The sequence below is a fragment of the Lissotriton helveticus genome, chromosome 9, assembly GCF_964261635.1.
Source record: "Lissotriton helveticus chromosome 9, aLisHel1.1, whole genome shotgun sequence".
Taxonomy (NCBI): domain Eukaryota; kingdom Metazoa; phylum Chordata; class Amphibia; order Caudata; family Salamandridae; genus Lissotriton; species Lissotriton helveticus.
In genome coordinates this window covers 971558074-971579169 of record NC_136070.1, presented here as the reverse complement: position 1 = coordinate 971579169, position 21096 = coordinate 971558074, and the positions used below count along the sequence as shown (strand labels likewise).

At 46.4% G+C, this 21096-nt stretch overlaps 1 protein-coding gene across 2 annotated transcripts in view; it reads right to left on the bottom strand.

The window, feature by feature from the left end:
* The window catches only part of SEMA3B (semaphorin 3B), a 540590-nt gene that overhangs the window by 142465 nt on the left and 377029 nt on the right, over positions 1 to 21096 (bottom strand). For both annotated transcript variants that reach the window (XM_078661260.1, XM_078661259.1), the window contains exons 3-4: positions 14208 to 14365; positions 9398 to 9460 (exon numbers count right to left, since the gene is read on the bottom strand). In XM_078661260.1, the coding sequence (XP_078517386.1) occupies positions 9398 to 9460; positions 14208 to 14365 (221 nt within the window). The remainder of the gene's footprint in view (positions 1 to 9397; positions 9461 to 14207; positions 14366 to 21096) is intronic.

The window sequence follows — 21096 nt, the reverse complement described above, 5'->3', positions numbered from 1 at the left end:
CCCTGCTCCGCGCTGCCCCCCCCCCTATTCCCCCCCTCCCCAGCCACACTCCCTCTAGGATATTCCGATCAACCCCAGCGATGGCACAATACCGGGCACACTTGCTTCCACCGCCCCGGACCGCCTATCCTTAGAGTGGTGCATATACACTGTTCATTTGTGGATACCTGGTCTCCTGTTTCTATGTCTTAATGATTTGTTATATGTTGACACTCATTGTTTTATTGAGTCTAGGAGTAAGATTTGAATATGTATAATACCAAGGGTATATGCGTGAAACTTTGCTATTACCCGGAGGAGAGATGTGTAGAAGCAGTTAATAGTTCCTGTGGACAAGCGACCACTGTTGCTTCTGTTATCTGTGGTAATATGGAATGTATATGTAACTATTGCCAAGTAGACCGCTGTGATCTGTTATTAAGTCAGATATGACTGTTGTATCTTTCGCCAATATGCATATCCAAGAGAATGGACATGAAGCCATGCTCAGTTGATTTGCCTGGTCACTGTACAAGCATTGTCTAATGGCTCGACGTCTGCACTTTTAACAATAAAAATATTCAAACAAATGGAAGAGGAGTGTGAAGCCCTGTACACAATGGTGCCTGAAATAAAGACAGATTCAGATCTGTATCAGGCAGCCTTCATTTCAGCTGAATTCAAAGTAGTTCAACAGTGACAAGGTTGTGGGCAGTATGACAGGGACAATGAGGGCATTAGATATGGAGGCCACATCGCTTAACCCTTTAACTGCTGCCGTCGGCCGTCGTGAGTACTACCTCGCTGGTGCTGCGAACGTCGAACGGCTGACGCGGCCCTGCCCACTCCGGGGAACCGCCGCACTGCCCCGAAATAACGGCCGCGGCTAAAGTGTTAATCTAACGACGGAGACATGAGTTGGAACTTTGAACCTCACTGTGCTGGAACCTATTTCCTAAGGACAATAAAATGTGTCCATTTAAGGTCTAAATATCAAGTTGCACCGTACTATCACCCTTTTGTTGTTAGGGATTATCTTCAGAGAAATCAAATACACCCTGGTCACAGGACACAACAATGTTTATATTATGGGTTCTCAATCAACAATCTAATGCATTCTGGAATTACACTCTTGGATCACTTCAAACCCATTCAACTCAAGGACCTGATAACTGTAGTTTGTAAAAGGAAAACTAAGGGCCAGAAACAGGGTTCCCCTGGGTAAAATGATCCCTTCACAAAACAAGCATTTACAATGCAATGGTTTCGCCTTTGGAAAAGTTAGAGCTATTGGCATTGCTCATGACATTTCTTTTTTTTTTTTTTACTTATAAATAAATGGCATTGTTATTTACATTGCTCACAGCCCACAAAGCCCTTGCACTGCAAACGAAACCCTGCTAGCTGCACGATTAATGCACGCGCTCAGCGTACTCTAAATGCGGAGTACACTCTTGTACTCCCTCGCTGCACTGTACACCCCCTACGGCACTCCTCAATTGCACTTTACTACATCACCGGAGCACAAGAGGTGCCTGCTGCGTTCTAAAATCATGCACCCGTGCTGCACTTTACATACTGCACCCTCAAACATTATTTGTTGCACTTTAAATGGGCGCACTGTCCCTCTGGGTGAGGACCTGGCTCCCTTCTCACAGCACTTTACTCGAATACACCCTTCTGCACGTAAGGGCACCTATGTCAGCTGCGCGTTATTCAGTAACTTATTTAAACGTACACCCTGCAGCACGTTCAAAGCACATTACTCATTTGATTTTCACTTTAAATTCACACACTAATTCAATTTAAGCTCGTGCACAATCACTGGACTTTAAATCCATATACCCGGGTCATTTTGTGTGTACAGATGTCGCCTGCACTTTAACTCATTCCAACCTTAAATACTATACTAGACAACACCGCTGCACTTCGGATGAACACGTTAGCACACGTTACGCGGTACGCTTATAGTGTGAAGCCGAAGTGCAGGGAATCCCTTTCCTTCCACTGCACTTTAAAGGACATTTTTTCGACTAAAGTCTCCTAAACGTTCCCGTGGCATTTCGAGATCACACCCATCTGCACTTTGCTATTTATTAATAGGTTACCGAATGTATTTAAGGATTAACCGCCCCAACTTTTTTATCAGCTCCACTTTCACTTATTTATTTCCCCTCTTCATTTTTTTTTGGGGGGAGGGGGGGTAGCCTAACAGCCAAAACTGTCGACTTTGAATCTGAAGAACCGTGTTGGAGTCTCAGCGTTGGCACAGCGTCCTGTGATTCTGGGCAAAACACTCACTCTACCTGTAGCTACAAAAAAAGCTTTTCACTAGTGGTTACAGGCGGCACTGAATGGACATCGCCGCACAACCCTCCAACCCCAAAGACACAGCACTTCACTCCAGTAGTTATGGCGGGACTTTGAATATTGCTGCTACATTCCTTGCTCAGGCTATGCCGATGAGACGTAATGTGGCTTTCCTCCTCTGAACTCGAACCCTTTCTCACTCAACATGTTACAACCCTGCACCATAGTGGGGTTATGTGCAGAGGGCGACCCCCTTCACCTATAAAATTCCTCTTCTGAACCTCACCTTTCCTCTGTCTATAACTTGTTCTCCCATTATGAATGTCTCTTCAGTTCCACCCAGAAAGCAGAACTTATATAGTTAAGCCTAGGCTTCCCATCAGACATTCAGCCATCTACAGTGGAGTCCTAGCCGCTTGACAATTAATTTATAGTTTTGCTCAGTGTGAACCTGAGCAATCGGGATAGTAGAGCTTTTTGTCAAGCATTAAATGCATATACAAATAGAGAGATCGACAATAGAGTTCATAACAGAAAAGTGTATAATTCATATAAACATCAAAGCTTTACAATAGCCAAAGAACATTTCTGGAGGAAGATTTCGTGAGGAGAGCTATAATAGGGGCCAAATGGGAAGTTAACTTTCACATGCACAATGTCTTATTAGAATGGAATATCAAAGGCTTTTCAGAATTCACTGATTGGTTGAACACACATTCTGTGACTAAGCAAATAATTGCACATACATTCAGACGACACCTCTACAGTTATAATTGCAAAAAGAACAATTGATGGACAGAATGCTGAACACTGTCAAACATTCACCCCAGTACAGAGATCTGGGCCTAAATTCGTCGTTTCTTTGCTCCTCAGGCCATTACAGTTTAAAGCCAGTCATATGCAAATCAGTCTTGACCAACTTCCCCTTCGGAATAGTCGATTCCAAACTGTCATCACTCGGCGTTCTACGAACATAACACAGGTTAAAAGCATCCTACAGCAATACCCAGGTAGCCCATTAGATACACAGACTTCAATAGTGAATCCCAGGCTACTCTATAGACAAGCATTGGTTCTATAGTGAAACCCAAGCTGCCCATCAGACAGTGTCTTCTGTAACATCAAATGCAGGCTGTGAGACAGTCAGCACTCTCCAGCAAAGGACTTGTAAGCACGATGTTTTATCCACAACGAAGCACCGGAGCAAAGGCATCTACAGCAAAACAAAGGCTGCCTTTGCAACGTTCAGGCGTTACACAAGCAACTTCACCGAAGCGAGGCCGCCTTTCACAGGCTCAGTGCTCCACACAGTAAACAGAGGCTCGAGCATCTTTATAAAATACAGACTGTTTATCGCTCTTCCACCTACAGCGCAGGACTGGAGGGCACTGAGCTAGATTACAATAAACAACATGTTTGGCACATGACAACCAGAGCACTAGATCAGCGCTCAGTTTTATTACTAGGTTGCAACATCTTCGTCTGTCTGATATATTCCCCTTAACGTCGCAGCAGGGGAAGAATCCATTCGAAAGGCTTGTACTTAGACAATCGGAGTTTTACATGTGCCCACATACTATATTCCAAAATGTAACCATAAGACTATATGAAATAAAGTAACGTCCGAGTTCAGGTACCCTCACTCAAGCCATCGCGCTACCGTCGCGTACATCACTTCTGTAAGAAGAGATAACCCTTTCAAATGGAAGAACATCATCTAACGTCATCTTTAACGGCCACCTCTATACTGCAGCTCCCAAACTCACCCAAGGGTTACTGGTTTGCATTCTCAGCAGTCGGTTATATCCCTTTAATCCCCCCCCCCCCCTCCCCCCCACGATCTCCTGGCCCTGGAATTGAGCAGATGGACGGATGCGTTTGTGCTGTCTCCGCAGCTTGCTGCGAACACAGCTGCTTGCTTTCAACGTCAATGATACATTTTGAAATGGAAAGGACCTCAGTCCCAGCAAAATTATATGCATGTATAAGCGATCACCGTCGCACTATATTCCGGTAACTGCACACAGGCTACAGTAAACCCACATAGGCTTCTCAAGCCCCACCCCTGCCCGAAGCATGCCTTCTAAACCTCAGCTTGTGCTAATCCAGGTCACTTAGCAACAACAGACCACATAATGTAAGGGGAATCCCTCCCCCTACACAGCGACCTGGAATAATGGAGCGACAGCAGACAGCCCCCTCCCCCACCGAACCCAGCCCTGTGGACGCCTTCTTACCGTAGACTGTCTCTTCCATTGCTGCAAGCGGCGAGGGTGTGGGTTAATGGTTCGAAACTGGGCGCGCTTCTCTGGCGCGGTGTCCGTTTATGTTTCAGGCACTTCGTACCTAATCACACATTCCCCACCGGCCACACAGGCCGCTCTGTCGTCCTCACCCAGACCATCTCGACCTCGCCTACGAGCTCACACACGGCCCTTCCCAGCCGAGCCGTCGCCCATCCCTAGCCACACCCTTTTACACACAAATTGCCAATTGAACGTTGCCTTGCACTGTCAGTCAGATGAGAAGGACAGCCCTAACCCCAATCAGTCTGCGACTTTCTGAGGCCTTTGTCTTGCGCTTCCTTTATGAGGGCGTTCTTTGACTAGTCGCTTCTCCGGGTTGCGCATGAGGTAAAGAAGAAACGATCCCTGACGCGAAATGCACTCTTAACTAATCAGAACGCTCTGCGTCACTTAAAAGGCCAATGAAAGACAGAGGGAGGAGGGCTAAAGAGGAAAGAGAGTGATAACAAGCACTCACCTGGGCTTCCTCCGGCGGCCGTGGTCGGCATGGAGTGACAACAACAAACCCAGAAGAAAAAAAAAATGAAACTCCGCCCACCGCCCAATGACGATGCAAAAAGGGTGGAGAGCGAAAAATTCTAGGGGACCCCCCGAATCTGGTCCGTGAATGACGGACAGATCTCTGTTCCAATGGCTAGCCTCCATTTATGGAGCTAGCCAATGGAACAGAGGGCGGATTCAAGTGTCCCTTACTGAAAACTACAGATTTCTCTGGAGGCTGAGCTAAAGCTCCGTGCTTCAGGCGAAACCTAAAAATTTACCCAGACACAGGACACTGCCTGAAGCCAATACCTGACAAATGCCTTAAAGACTATTTTCTTAAGATAACAAACAATTATGAAATTAGAGTGCATTTACTGAGTTGAAAGCAGGAATACCTTTGCACAATGCGGAAGTGCTCAAAGTATGAAAATCTACAAGTTTTCAAAATACAATCCTCAATGTGCTTTAGGCAATGAGCGCACACAAAAATGTACAACTTTGCAAAAATGATCCTGAATCTTGGCGTGGTCTAACCAAAGCCAGAAGGCAATTCACAAAAATGTGCTGGTGTTTTCGAATAGTTTTGCAAGTGTTTGGGCGGATGAACAATATGCCCAAGAGCCAACCATAATAGCACAGGGATATGACGTCACAGGAGATATTAACTAGTCAAGAGAAAGAACCGCCTTAAATAACCAGCTTTTCACCTGCGGTGGAATGTTCTTTTTTTTTTTTACTCCAAATACTTTCCATGCTCATGAAAAACAAGCATTGCATGCATGTATTAAGCTCTGAGTTAGTTTTGTGACTTGTGTGATTCCCGCATTAAATATAACAGCTGTAGGCGCTAGGGAGGTAATGGACCTCATAGATTCCTAGAAGCACGGCAACTCACACATTCATTCAGGAAAGGCACACCACTATCATAAGCTATTCCCCACACCTAAGATGCATTTAGTATAAGTGCTGCCCTCTTGCACTTTCTTCCGTCAGCGAGAAGTCTGGACTCTCAGACATTCTGCTGATGTCTTTCAGGACCTTTGCCAAGTCTTCGTAAATATTCTCTTGAGACATCTTACATACTCTGTCCTAGTATTTCAGACACCCATCTACATTTTCTTAAGACTTTATGCCAATAAGTCTCCTTTTCAGAGATTCTACTACAACATATTTACTTTTCTACTACAACTGATACAAGTTTCTGCTACAACCTCTTAGTGTTTATGCTACTGCATTCGGTTAGTATTTTGCTACAAATGCTCAGAGATTTGGCTACAACCTCTCAGACTCTGCTTGCAAAGTGACAGGTATCCTGATACAACCTCTCAGAAATTCTGCAGCAGCTCATACATATCTCTGATACACCCTATTAGAGACTCTACTATACATTCTTAGAGATTCATTTAAAACCACTTAAGAGATGTTGCTACAATCTAACATCTTCTGCTACAACTTTTACCAAGCTGGTGTGGCCATAATACAAACTCTTATATTTCCAGAACCTATCAGAGTTTCTACTACAACCCCTTAGAGCTTATGCTACAACTTTTCTAGTAATCAGCGATCTTAGAGGCGTTCCATAATAAATACAAAACATTCTGTCAAAGCCTGTCAGATGTGCTGCCAAATCCCAGGCAGACCTGCTACAACCTCTTAAAGAGTTACTACAGTTTGTCAGATTCTGACATGATGTCACCAAGATTTTGGCACAACTCACTGTATATTGATACTACAATTGTGTGCAATACATACACACAAGAACGCACGACCTCTCCTAATTTCTGCAACGGCTTCCCAGAGATTCTTCCATGACATCTCGCATTCTGCTTTGCTCTCAAAAATTCTGTGACGGTCTCAGACATTTCTGTTTCTGCCATTATCTCACTGAGTTTATTCCCTGACGTCTCTGTTTCTGGCACTGTCTATCAGAGATCCTTTCATGACATCTCACATTCTACCATGGTCTCCCATGGAAGAACCTCTGAGAGACCATGGCAGAATCTGAGAACTCATGGTACAATCCTGAGTGAACATGGTAGAATCAGAGATGTCAGGGAAGTCTATCTAAGAGACCATGGCAGAATCTGAGATTCGTCCACGGCATCTCTGTTTCTGCCACGGTCTTTTACAGATGGCTCCATGTCATCTCAGATTCCGCCGTGGTCTCTTGCAAATTCTTCCCTGACATCTCTGATTCTGCCACTGTCTATCAGAGATCCTTCCATGATATCTACATTCCACCATGGTCTCCCATGGGAGAACCTCTGAGAGACCACAGCAGAATCTGAGAAGTTATGGCAACATCTTTGAAAGAACATGGCAGAATCAGAGATGTCATGGAAGAATTTTTGAGAGTCCATTGCAGAGTCTCAGAGAGACCATGGCAGTATCAGGTGCCACGTCTTAGAGACCAGGCAGAATCAGAGACGTCAGGGAAGAATCTCCAAGAGACCACGGCAGAATCAGAGAATCTTCTGCAGCATCTCAGATTCTGCCAGGGTCTCTTAGAGATTCGTCCGCAGCATCTCAGATTCTGCCATGGTCTCTTAGAGATCCGTCCGCAGCATCTCAGATTCTGCCAGGGTCTCTTAGAGATTCGTCCGCAGCATCTCAGATTCTGCCCGGGTCTCTTAGAGATTCGTCCGCAGCATCTCGGATTCTGCCCGGGTCTCTTAGAGATTCGTCCGCAGCATCTAAGATTCTGCCATGGTCTCTTAGAGATTCGTCAGCAGCATCTCAGATTCTGCCAGGGTCTCTTAGAGATTCGTCCGCAGCATCTCAGATTCTGCCCGGGTCTCTTAGAGATTCGTCCGCAGCATCTCAGATTCTGCCCGGGTCTCTTAGAGATTCGTCCGCAGCATCTCAGATTCTGCCAGGGTCTCTTAGAGATTCGTCCGCAGCATCTCAGATTCTGCCAGGGTCTCTTAGAGATTCGTCCGCAGCATCTCAGATTCTGCTATGGTTTCTTAGAGATTCGTCCGCAGCATCTCAGATTCTGCCAGGGTCTCTTAGAGATTCGTCCGCAGCATCTCAGATTCTGCTATGGTTTCTTAGAGATTCGTCCGCAGCATCTCAGATTCTGCTATGGTTTCTTAGAGATTCGTCCGCAGCATCTCAGATTCTGCCAGGGTCTCTTAGAGATTCGTCCGCAGCATCTCAGATTCTGCTATGGTTTCTTAGAGATTCGTCCGCAGCATCTCAGATTCTGCTATGGTTTCTTAGAGATTCGTCCGCAGCATCTCAGATTCTGCCAGGGTCTCTTAGAGATTCGTCCGCAGCATCTCAGATTCTGCCAGGGTCTCTTAGAGATTCATCCGCTGCATCTCAGATTCTGCCAGGGGCTCTTAGAGATTCGTCCGCAGCATCTCAGATTCTGCCAGGGTCTCTTAGAGATTCTTCCGCAACATCTCAGATTCTTCTAGGGTCTCTTAGAGATTCGTCCGCAGCATCTCAGATTCTGCCATGGTCTCTTAGAGATTCGTCTGCAGCATCTCAGATTCTGCCAGGGTCTCTGAGAGATTCGTCCGCTGCATCTCAGATTCTGCCAGGGTCTCTTAGCGATTCGTCCGCAGCATCTCAGATTCTGCCAGGGTCTACTAGACATAAGATCTGATTCTGCCATGGCCTCTCAGAGATTCTTCCATGGCATCTCTGATTCTGCCATGGCCTCTCAGAGATTCTTCCATGGCATCTCTGATTCTGCCATGGCCTCTCAGAGATTCTTCCCTTAAACCTCAGATTCTGCCAGGGTCTCTTAGAGATTCGTCCGCAGCATCTCAGATTCTGCCAGGGTCTCTTAGAGATTCGTCCGCAGCATCTCAGATTCTGCCAGGGTCTACTAGACATGACATCTGATTCTGCCATGGCCTCTCAGAGATTCTTCCCTTAAACCTCAGATTCTGCCATGGCCTCTCAGAGATTCTTCCATTAAACCTCAGATTCTGCCATGGCCTTTCAGAGATTCTTCTACGGCATCTCTGATTCTGCCACAGTTTCTCAGAGAGTTTTCCACAGCATCGGTGCTTCTGCCATGGGCTGTCACAGATCCGGCCATGACCTCTCTGATTATGCCACGACCTCTCAGAGATGAAGGTGTGACCAGAAAAGGCCACAGGGCCCAGCTACCTTGGCCCGGAAGATGCCCCTGGGGAAGTAATATTAATGGAAATACTTGCGGGAGTTGCCAGAGAATGAAAACTCATCCGTTATCACAGGCTTCGCTCAGGTACAAAGCAGCCGACATTTCAATCACTCGCTCCGTGGCAACCAGACAGCCCCCCAGACACAGCTGACTGCGCAGAGATTGGGAGCTCACGCACATTGATGTCTTTCCCGGCCCAGTTGCATTCTTCTCTCCACTCCACCGGAGCCGGCCAATGAACCTGAAAGGAGACAAAGAGACAGAGAGAGCCCGTGAGGGCAGATGACAAAGCAGCAGGGCTCAACTTTTATTCGAAACTATTTGCGTCCATTGTTAGCAATGCTGAAGGCTCATAAAGCAAACACAGAGCACCACATGCCGCGCGCCCAGTGTACCTCTATGAGGGTCTCACCCAGCACATGCTTTTCTAGCACTGGGGCCCAACACAGCTCTGGTAATGCAGTTTAATCCTGGTTAAATGTCCACCACTGTCCGCTCACATAACACACACATGCAGTTTAATGCAGACCCACACATGCACACGATGCTCTGTTAATGCATTTTAATCCTGATATACAATCCGTCACTGTCTGCTCACATGACACACACATGCAGCCAAATGCAAGCACACACATGCACAAAATGCTCTTAATGCAGTTTAAACCTGGTCAACAGCACATCACTGTCCGCTCACATAACACTCAGGTACCGCCAAATGCAGACAAACATATGCACACAATGCTCTGTTAATGCAGTTTAATCCTGATCACCAGTCCGTCACTGTCCGGCCACATAACACACATGCAGTTTAATAAAGGCACACTTATGCACACAATGCTCTGTTAATGCAGTTTAATTCTGAACAACAGTCCGTCACTGTCCGGACACATAACACACACATGCAGTTTAATGCAGACCCACACATGCACACGATTCTTTGTTAGTGCAGTTTAATCCTGATCACCAGTCCGTCACTGTCCGGACACATATCACACACATGCAGTTTAATGCAGACCCACACATGCACACGATTCTTTGTTAGTGCAGTTTAATCCTGATCACCAGTCCGTCACTGTCCGGACACATATCACACACATGCAGTTTAATGCAGACCCACACATGCACACGATTCTTTGTTAGTGCAGTTTAATCCTGAACAACAGTCCGTCACTGTCCGGACACATAACACACACATGCAGTTTAATGCAGACCCACACATGCAAACGATTCTTTGTTAGTGCAGTTTAATCCTGAACAACAGTCCGTCACTGTCCGGACACATAACACACACATGCAGTTTAATGCAGACCCACACATGCACACGATTCTTTGTTAGTGCAATTTAATCCTGATCACCAGTCCGTCACTGTCCGGACACATATCACACACATGCAGTTTAATGCAGACCCACACATGCACACGATTCTTTGTTAGTGCGATTTAATCCTGATCACCAGTCCGTCACTGTCCGGACACATATCACACACATGCAGTTTAATGCAGACCCACACATGCACACGATTCTTTGTTAGTGCAGTTTAATCCTGAACAACAGTCCGTCACTGTCCGGACACATAACACACACATGCAGTTTAATGCAGACCCACACATGCACACAATTCTTTGTTAGTGCAGTTTAATCCTGATCACCAGTCCGTCACTGTCCGGACACATAACACACACATGCAGTTTAATGCAGACCCACACATGCACACGATTCTTTGTTAGTGCAGTTTAATCCTGATCACCAGTCCGTCACTGTCCGGACACATATCACACACATGCAGTTTAATGCAGACCCACACATGCACACGATTCTTTGTTAGTGCAGTTTAATCCTGAACAACAGTCCGTCACTGTCCGGACACATATCACACACATGCAGTTTAATGCAGACCCACACATGCACACGATTCTTTGTTAGTGCAGTTTAATCCTGAACAACAGTCCGTCACTGTCCGGCCACATAACACACACATGTAGCCAAATGCTGGCACACACATGCACACAATGCTTTTCGTGCAACTTAATCCTGATCAGCAGCTGCCTTGCAGCCCATAATTGCCCTCACATTTTTCAGAAACACATCAGATACACGCACGCCAGCACATGCGCACCTCTGTAAATGCAGCGTGGCCCTCACCTGCAGCACTACTTGTCACAGACATGAATGTCCTTCTTGCAGTATGCTCTCCATCACAGAGCACCACATGCTCTGCGCCCAAGGCATGTTCATGAGTATCTCACCCAAGCCATTCTCTAATAGCACTGAGGTCAACGCTGCTCTGTTAACACATTTAAACCTGATAAATCGTCCTCTGATTGTCCATCACTGTCCAACCACATGACGCACCCCAACAGTCAGATGAAAGCATACATACACACACCCCAGGATCAGTTTCAACCAATGCTTTTCTAGCAGCGGAGTCCAACGCTGATCTATTAATGCAACTTAATTCTGATCAATAGACCTCTGCATCTCCTCACTGACCACGACAACTTTTTACGACAACTTTTTACAAGCACACAGCATACAAACACAGTGCGCACACACCTCTGCCAATATACTGCGATCCTCACCTGCAGCACCACATGTGATCCATTACATGCCCCATCTACGCAGTTCCTTCTTTCAGTCTACTCCCTACAACAGAGCGCCACATGCCGCAGTTCCAACACACCTCTATAGGGCTCTGATTCAACCCATGCTGCTTTACCTCTGGGACCCAACACTGCTAAGTTAATGCAACTTAATACTAATCAGCAGTCCCCTCTACTTCACCATTGCCCTTATGTCCTCCATAAAAGCACATATGTGTGCATGCACACACACACACACGTACGCACACACACACACACACACACACACGTACACACACACACACGTACACACACACACACACACACACACACACACACACACACACACACACACACACACACACACACACACACACACACACACACACACACACACACACACACACACACACACACACACACACACACACACACACACACACACACACACACACACACACACACACACACACACACACACACACACACACTAACCACACTAACTCACACAAAAAACACGTCCTATGGAAACCATACCCATAGTCGCATGCTAGCCCATTAGCTATTCTCCCACAGCTCTTCAAATGCAACTCATTCCTCATGAGCACCTCCGCCTGTGTGCCATGACTAAGTCCACCCAAACATTCAGCTCTTCCAATGCCACCATGTCATGTCCAGCAGCACCTGTGAGCCCACTTGGGCTTACAGATACCAACTCTCCCAAAGAAGTCCAAACCTGACCACTAACACTCACCCCTTTTATTTTTCTCTGAAAGTTCTCACCCATACAGCACTGAAAATGGACAGCGCCAATAAATCTAGAGTCCAGTGCGTAAACAGCTAACCAAGAGAAGCACAAACAGCTAATCAAGATAAGCACAAACAGCTAATCAAGATATGGGCAGAGCCACTTGAATTATGTGACAAAGGAGGAACAAATTATGCAGTAGGGTTGACTACATTTTGCATCAAGAAAAGGCCAATTATGCATCGTAATGTGGCACATTTTGTGTTGATATTAATTATTTTGGCTTTTTAATATGTTAACACTTTCTGGGCAAAGGTTTTGCATCATAGGTACTTCTTTGACACCGACATTTAGAAATAACCAACAGAAAGGTTACCAGTCTATCTTTGCGAAGGGGCTTTCACTGCGTGGCCACATGAGTGGCTTCGCTTTTCGAAACTTTTGATCTGTTTGAGCTGGAAACAAAACTTATTTTTGTTGAAATCTGAGTTTGCGCAGCAGAAGAAGGATTATGTGGCAAATGCAGCAAATCTATAATTATGTGGAAAATACTGCGGCCACAAGTTCACATAATTCCAGTGGCCCTGGTTAGGGTAAGGTATACAGTGTTGAGATAAGTAGGCAATGCTTACTTACTCTTTGACCATTATTTGTCAGGGGAAACTAGAGTCAAATGGCATCGTTGGCCTCGTGTGCAATATCCAAAGTAAAGCCTGCACAGATAGGAGGTGGATACTTAATCACTAAGCAGAAGCCCACCTATATCGGGTCAGGTGGGCTACACAGGGGACAAAAGGTAACACCAATTGTAAAAAAGACACTCCGTCCACACTTACATGCACCGGTGTGTCTCTCAAGCCATTAGAGACGCGTGTCCACATACAACAACAAGAATATTTCCCCAGTAAGAAAATCAAACCTCTCCAACTACAAATAGTTTCGTACAATTCCCTTATTAATGGTTCCCCAGGTGGGTGTATGTTTCATTAAATGTAATTTCATGGTAAGTCGCGGGTGTGGCGTGGGGGGTTAGGGAATGAAGAGGCTGATAGAAGGATCTGAGATGCTCAGAGGTCCATGCGGGGCAGAACAAAGCCCCCGGCCGCCCCTCGACCCCATCCTCCTGTTTCCCATGGTGAGAGATGCCTGGGCTTTTCATACATGACAGGTGGAATGTGTGCATTGTGTGAAGCGTGGAGAAAGCTAGAGTCATCTAGGCTCCAAACATCGCTCTCCAGACCACATCCCCTATGGCAGTATCTTGTACGTCCTGGTGCTAGCAGAAAGCAGAACATGGTCAAGACTACCAACATTTCTTGTCCGGGTAATGCTCTTGCATAGGCTATCAAGAGGTCAGATACTACAGCAAATGACGAGACAGGGGCCAGGACCCGAGATTTGCAGGGCTATAGATAAACTAATGAGACTAGGGGGCAGACCGCCAGCCTTCCACAGATAGTTCAACAGATCCAGAGACTTGAAGTAGAACCCTGAAATTTCCCAGGCATGGAGACAGTATAGCAAATCCTGTGTGTGGATGCTGAATCCTGAGTCACCTGGCTTGGAGATAGTACACATTATGATGGCACCCAGGGTCAGACCCTGAAAGATCCATTTGTGTGGGGCAGGGATCATTAAAGGGGTGCAGGGGGCATCTCACCTTTTGGTCCTGCTTGCTTATGTTCTCCAGGCTCAGGGAAGCCAGGTAGTTCTTCGCACCCACAAAGAGCCGTCCACGCTCCTCATCCAGTAGCAGAGCATCGTAGCAGCAAGACCGCTCCAACTCATACGTCCTCAGCCCCGGGAAGGACTGCAAGTCTGCATAGGAATACAAGAGAGACATAAATGTAAGTTTCTATAGGTTCACATAGGTGTATTGTCACTTTCAATCTGCATAGCACAACACCGCGTTAAGCATGTGTAGAGTACTTGAGGGACGTATTTTAAATAAGGATGGGTACGTGAGCGGCATCACTGTGAGTCTAGTTGGAGCACACAAGGGGCATTGTTGCAAATCGGGATGCGAAACAAGAAAGATATTACTGGAAGTCTACAGGGTACCTGCGGTACATCACTGTAACTCGTCATGTTCAGTGGAGAGACAACACAGAAGATCTGTATTGGTACATGAGGTACATCAATGTAAATGGATGGATACTTGAGGGACATCACTGTAAATGGATGGGTACTTGAGGGACATCACTGTAAATGGATGGGTACTTGAGGGACATCAATGTAGATGGATGGGTACTTGAGGGACATCACTGTAAATGGATGGGTACTTGAGGGACATCAATGTAGATGGATGGGTACTTGAGGGACATTAACGTAAATGGATGGGTACTTGAGGGACATCAACGTAAATGGATGGGTACTTGAGGGACATCAACGTAAATGGATGGGTACTTGAGGGACATCACTGTAAATGGATGGGTACTTGAGGGACATCACTGTAAATGGATGGGTACTTGAGGGACATCACTGTAAATGGATGGGTACTTGAGGGACATCACTGTAAGTTGGCATCAGTTCTTGAAGGACATCAAAGTAAGTCTGCAAGTGTACATGAGGGACATTACTGGAAGTATACATGAGTACATGAGGGACGTCACTGTGAGGATACAGGGCGCACACATGGGGCATCGTTGTAAATCTGGATAAAATGCAAGAAGGACATTACTATAAGTCTGCAAGAATGTGTGAGGTATATTAATGGAAGTCTGCAGGGTACATGAGGGACACCACAGTAGCTCTGTATGGGTATTGGAGGGAATTCACTGGAATCCTGCATGGGTACATGAGGGACGTCACTACATGGGTACCAGAGGGACATCACTGTAAGTCGGCATGTGTACTCTAAGGACATCAATGTAAGTCTGCAAGGATACATGTGGGACCTTACTGGACGTCTATGGTACTTGAGAGACATCACAGGAGGTATGAATGGGTACATGAGGGACATCACATATCTCTACTCATAAGTCTGCATGGGGTACTTGAGAGACCATGAATTTAAAAATAACAGATTTGAGACCCTTCCCTCTTCTATCCCTCCACTATTCCTTTTCAATCCAAAAAACAGAATAACATGTCCACCACTCAATTAAATTTCATATTGCCCTATACCAACTCCCCTCCACCTCCCCTTTACTCACACCAACCCCACGCCTACGGCTATAAACTCCCCCCCAATTTTTTTTTTAGACTCTTCCCGCCTCCTTCTCAATCCGAATAACTGACTAACATATCCACCACTCATATTACTTTCATAGTTCACAGTACTAATTTGCCACTAATCCTTTATGGGTTCCGGAGTAGCGTACTACTCGCCGAAAAAGGAATGCAACGCCTCGTACAGGGTAGTACGCGCTATATAGATGCAATTACAATACAATACAATTAGTCTGCATGTGGTACATGAGGCATCACTGTAAATCTGTCTGGCATACACAAGGGACATCACTGTAAACCTGCATAGGGAGCATAAGTACAGCAACATCACCTGCATAAAGATAAGAGAGGGAGGGGACTGATAGCCAGCATTAGACCATGGGGGCTGGGAGAGGCATCACAATAAATTTTCAATGGGATCTCGAGGGATATGTCTGCATGGGTGCATGAGGGGCATCATTGTCAGGAGTGGCCGGTGCAGGTAAGCATAGTGGGGTGGGGCAGCGGGGGATGTCGACAGAGGATAGAATAGGATTTATTTATTTACTTTCCCCGATTCCGTCATCTGTCAACATTCCGCCCGCCCTGTTGCGCTTACCTTTACCGGCCGCTGATGATCATTGTTCCGATTTATAATTGGCAACTTTCAGCGTCACACCAGCCCCCTCTCTGCCCCCACCCCTCCCGGCTCAAAAAGTTACAAGTTCTGGGGTCATCAGTGATTTGGAGTAACTAGAGATCGCATGTTGAATCCTGAGGGGGTAATTAAACATGAGGAATTACTGGACCACTGGTAATTTCGGTCCTGATTCCTATGGTTATTCCTCATTTTGCATTGGTGATTCACTCAAACACACCACCTGTTTTCAGGAAGTGGAGTCTCTGGGTGAAACAATGGATCATTGGAGTTACCTTGGATGTTGTGATTCTGAGTGTGTCGGCAACTCCTGTTGCATCTAAATTAAGTGACCACTCACAATAAAGGCCCAAATGATACTCACAACCATGAAATATGTGAAAAATATAACAAATTTAATCAGAAGCATTGGCTTTGCTTACATCACCCAACTGCCAAAGCATCACACAGCTTTCAACCAAAAACAGAAAAACATGTTACTCATTATTAATTATAAGTGGCAAAATAATTTAGCAGATCATCATGATGAGATTATACAATGTTTCCATGTTTTTTTTTTTTTAGAAATGCACAAAAAGGCGTGGATTGAGTTAGTAGAAAAAAAGTATTTAGGAAGTTTAAAAAAGAAAGTTAAGAATGTGAACGCAAAAGGCAGATATTTTAAAAGTAGAATTTTTGAATGGGCCACAAACATCTTGGGTAATCTTTAAGAGAAACCTCGCCACCCACAACCTATGATGTTTGTCCAGTTCAAGGATCCCCACAAAAAACTCTTCCAGTAACAAAAATAACCGTGTCTGCAAGGCATGGACTTTCTCTACCCACTTTTGATTCTATCAAATTATCCAGTTCATCGCTTGTCCTCTCGTCTCTAGACGGCAAGTAAAGCAGTTTTTAGTGTGTGATGGTGACTCCGAGTCAGGCCGTTCTCTTGTCAATTCACAAAGAACTCAAAACATCCGACCCGCGTGTACTGACTGTTATCTCTGAGAGCCAGAACATACGTGTTTTAATCTATAAGTACGGGCATGCACCTCGCAATCAGCACTGCTTACGTGCCTTGTACCTAAGGGCTGCAGCTTTTTCTCCCACAGACCTGTACACTCCTCCGACGCTGCATCAGGCCTGGCTCGGGTCCAAAGCTTTGAAAAACAATTACTATCGGCTTATCTTCCTTTCCATTTCGTCTACCAGCAACACTGCTTCCAAGCATCCTCTTCTCACTCCACCCCCCTCCAATCTCTTCATCTTCTTTTCTCTCCCCCTACTGTCACTCCATCCCCTTGTCTTGGTCTAATGACCACTCACTCCCCAATGCCTGTTTTTACTCTGCCACTTATTTTGCTCCTACACTATCTTACTAAGTCACGGCTATCAATTCACCAAAATGAGAGGGGTAGCGGAAGTGACATCACAGAAGTCTTTGACGCGCCTGTCACGTCACAGAGTTCAGCCGCTTGTCCCCCAACATTGGCTCCCCATTAGCCTCGACCTGCTGCTGAAAGATTGGTGGAAGGGAAAGGTGTGGAGATCACAGAAACCGAAGGGGGAAGAGGTCTAGCTTCTATAGGACAGCAGGTACCCTGATCAGGGTTCAGGGTACCTGAGAGCAGGCGCGGTTCGTCCATTGGGGCGTGGGGGCGTAGCCCCCCTGCCCGAAGCCGCCCGCAGCTCCCTCGGCGTCTTTGCGTTAAGACTGTGACAATCATGTCAATGAATCAACATGACGTCAGACCGCCGGGTGGGCGTCATGTTGATTGATTGACATGATTGTACAGGCGGCAACACAAGTGCGCATGAGTGGGGACGGAGGGTGAATTTTTACCCGTGCCCACGTATGCGCACTTGTGTTTTTGCGGCGTTGCGCATGCCCATTAGGAGCCCTAATGGGCTTGCTGCGGGCGAGAAGGTACCTGTGCCCCTGGCGCCAGGATTAGCCAGGGGCGCTGTGAGCCTGTGACGTGTGGGGAGCAGAGCCCAGAGGTGGCGCGGACCGGGACCAGCAGCAAGGTAAGAGTGTGTGTTTTTCTTTTATTTTAAAGTGTTTGGTGCGAGCGTGCGTGTATGCATGAATGTTTGGTGGAGAGTGTTGTGAATGGATGTATTTGTGTGCATGCGTGTGTGAATACCTTTCTTTGAGTGTTGTGTATGTGGGTCCGGGAGGGGGTCGCCGCCGGCCTGAGTGGCCTGGGGCCCGCACTCGCAAATCAGTTTGCGCCTCACCACTGTAAAATGTCACCAGCCGCCCCTGCCTGAGAGGTACCCTGAAACCTAATTATTGCCTCATTTTGTAACTCAAAAAGTAGCCAAGGAGCTCATTCCATTCCTTGCACTAGGGCCAACACTAGGGCCCGCGACACAGTGACAATACTACCGGAAATGGGTTCTACGAATCCGGCTTACTTTCTGCTCCTGATGCTGCTTTCGTAAACCGAGACCAGGTATCAAAAGGGCCGGCCTGGAAACCCAAAGCAGCCCTGCCACATTTTGTCAGACCAGCCCTTGCACAGTGCATAGAAAGCCTGGCCACTACAAGGAGGGGGGAGGAGGGTTCTCCCCACCAGAAAATTTGGGGGAAATGGTGCATTGGATAACACATTTTTCATTATATATTGAATTGTATTAGCTTTTAAAGCACAGTACATGGTGACCTCTGGGTGCACCGGGATGCAATAATCTTTGTTGGGTCTCTTCAATGATTCCCTCACTATCACCTTCCAACAGCCTCTCATCTCTCTATAGCCCCTCTCTCACACGTATTTCATTTGTTTTATAGCACCTCTCATACCAGATACAATGAATATTATGTGTTTATATCAGTGTATAGAAAGACAAAGGGGAATATAAGGTGTAAGATTCACATGTCATCATACTGGTAGGCATTTTTAGGTTTCGCCTGTCGAAAGCTGCGCAAGCAGCGTTTCGCGCAGGCGAAAACTTTTGTCTAGAGTATGTGTGTGTAGTCCCGCCCCTCTGTTCCATTGGCTAGCTCCATAAATGGAGGCTAGCCATTGGAACAGAGATCTGTCCGTCATAGCCGGAGCAGATTCGGGGGCGTTCCCGAGAATTTTAGGCTTTTGCCCACGTCATGCGGCTGTGGGCGGGTTTTTTTTTTTGTCGTCAAGGTTTGTTTTCGTTGTTTCTCTGAAGATGGCGGCCGGGCAGTAGCTTGTTTGTACAGGTCAGGATATTATTATGTTTGTGCCGTTAACCCGCCCCCCTCCCGCTGTCGGTTTGCCCGCTCCCGTTCCTGCCCCCCCCTCCCGCTGTCCGTGTGCCCGTGCTTAATGCTTGTTTGTTGTACGTTTTTAGTAAAATAGCAAGTATTTTTACAAGCGTGGCGTCGTTGTCCTGATGACGGGTCAGGTCAGCGCTTCGGCCCTCAGACAGGGGGTTTCTCTCGGTTTAATTCACTCGAGGGACAGGGGCTGTGCGGGGAGCCCTCACAGCCTGGATCTGACAACCCGCAATGCTGGGAGCGTAGGAGGGACAGTGAGAAGGGACACATGATAGATTAATGTTACATACTCGCTGAGAATGGCTCTTAAGTTAGGATTTATCGCCTTCTTTCGAGTTTGAAGGCTGCACATGTATGTCACATACGTGCGTTGTCGCCCATGACTCTTGTAATTGATTTCCGTAACATGTTGGTGGTTTACCGTCCTCCAACCTTTAAAGAAGAGTGACCCTACATTGTGGCATATATGTCTGCATTTTGTGCTGGATTTCATTAACCCTTGACCCTGTTAATGAATCTGCTCGGAGCGTTTGTTAAAGATAGGACACAAAGACCTCAGACTGCCTGAGGAAGGAGCTTTGCGGATTAAGAGAGGGGCTGACGCGGATAAAAGATGAATAGAAACTCACACCCATAACTGTGGATAGGCAGGGACACACGCATAGAGGTAGAGTCCCATAAATAAAGACAAATGCACAACTAAAAACAAAAAAAAAACACAGACAGACAGACCGACGGGCGGACGGACGGACAGTAAAACAAGTGAAACGTGCAAAGTATCCAAATCCTACCCGTTCCTAACTCTGATGCTTGAATAGAAAGTGATATTCATGGTCGGGTGTGTGAAATGCCGACTGCAGGCACCACATTGGCATTCTGAAGCTCCGCGGACCTCTGCACAACAAAAGAGCACATACAAACAGTGTCTCTTTGTGTCGTAATTGTGATGTAGAAAGCACACCAATTGTATAGATTGCATGCCCCTCCGAAGGATGAAAGGCTAAGTTTTTATAGGACCCGTGGGTTCCGTTCCACTTGAGCTCTGCCGCAGGCGCACAACCCACCAGCTCATTCACCGTCGCTCTCTGTAAATCTCCAGGTCGAAAGTTCATCTTTGGGTGAATACAGGGAAAGTCTTGCCAAGAACGCCAACTAAAGAGGGCAGCGCCTCTGGGTGCTGGTGTGGGCCGAGGGTTCGATGGAAACTCAGGTGAGATGCATGGGAGTTTGGTGCTGGGTAGGTGAACCCTTGGCAGTGGGGCAAGTTGTCCCGTGCGGTACACCCTTACTATCGCACAGTATGACCGCCATGACACGGACTTACCCACCACAGCGCCGGTAAGTCAGAGGAAGAACATGAAATATCACCCTACCACAGGGCTTTTTATTTTTATTTTTTTATTTAATGCGATTTTATATAGCGCGAACATTACCCGAAGGTGTCAGAGCGCTTTACATAAGAACCAGTTGCGTCATTTTCATTTACATTCATTTAATCTAACA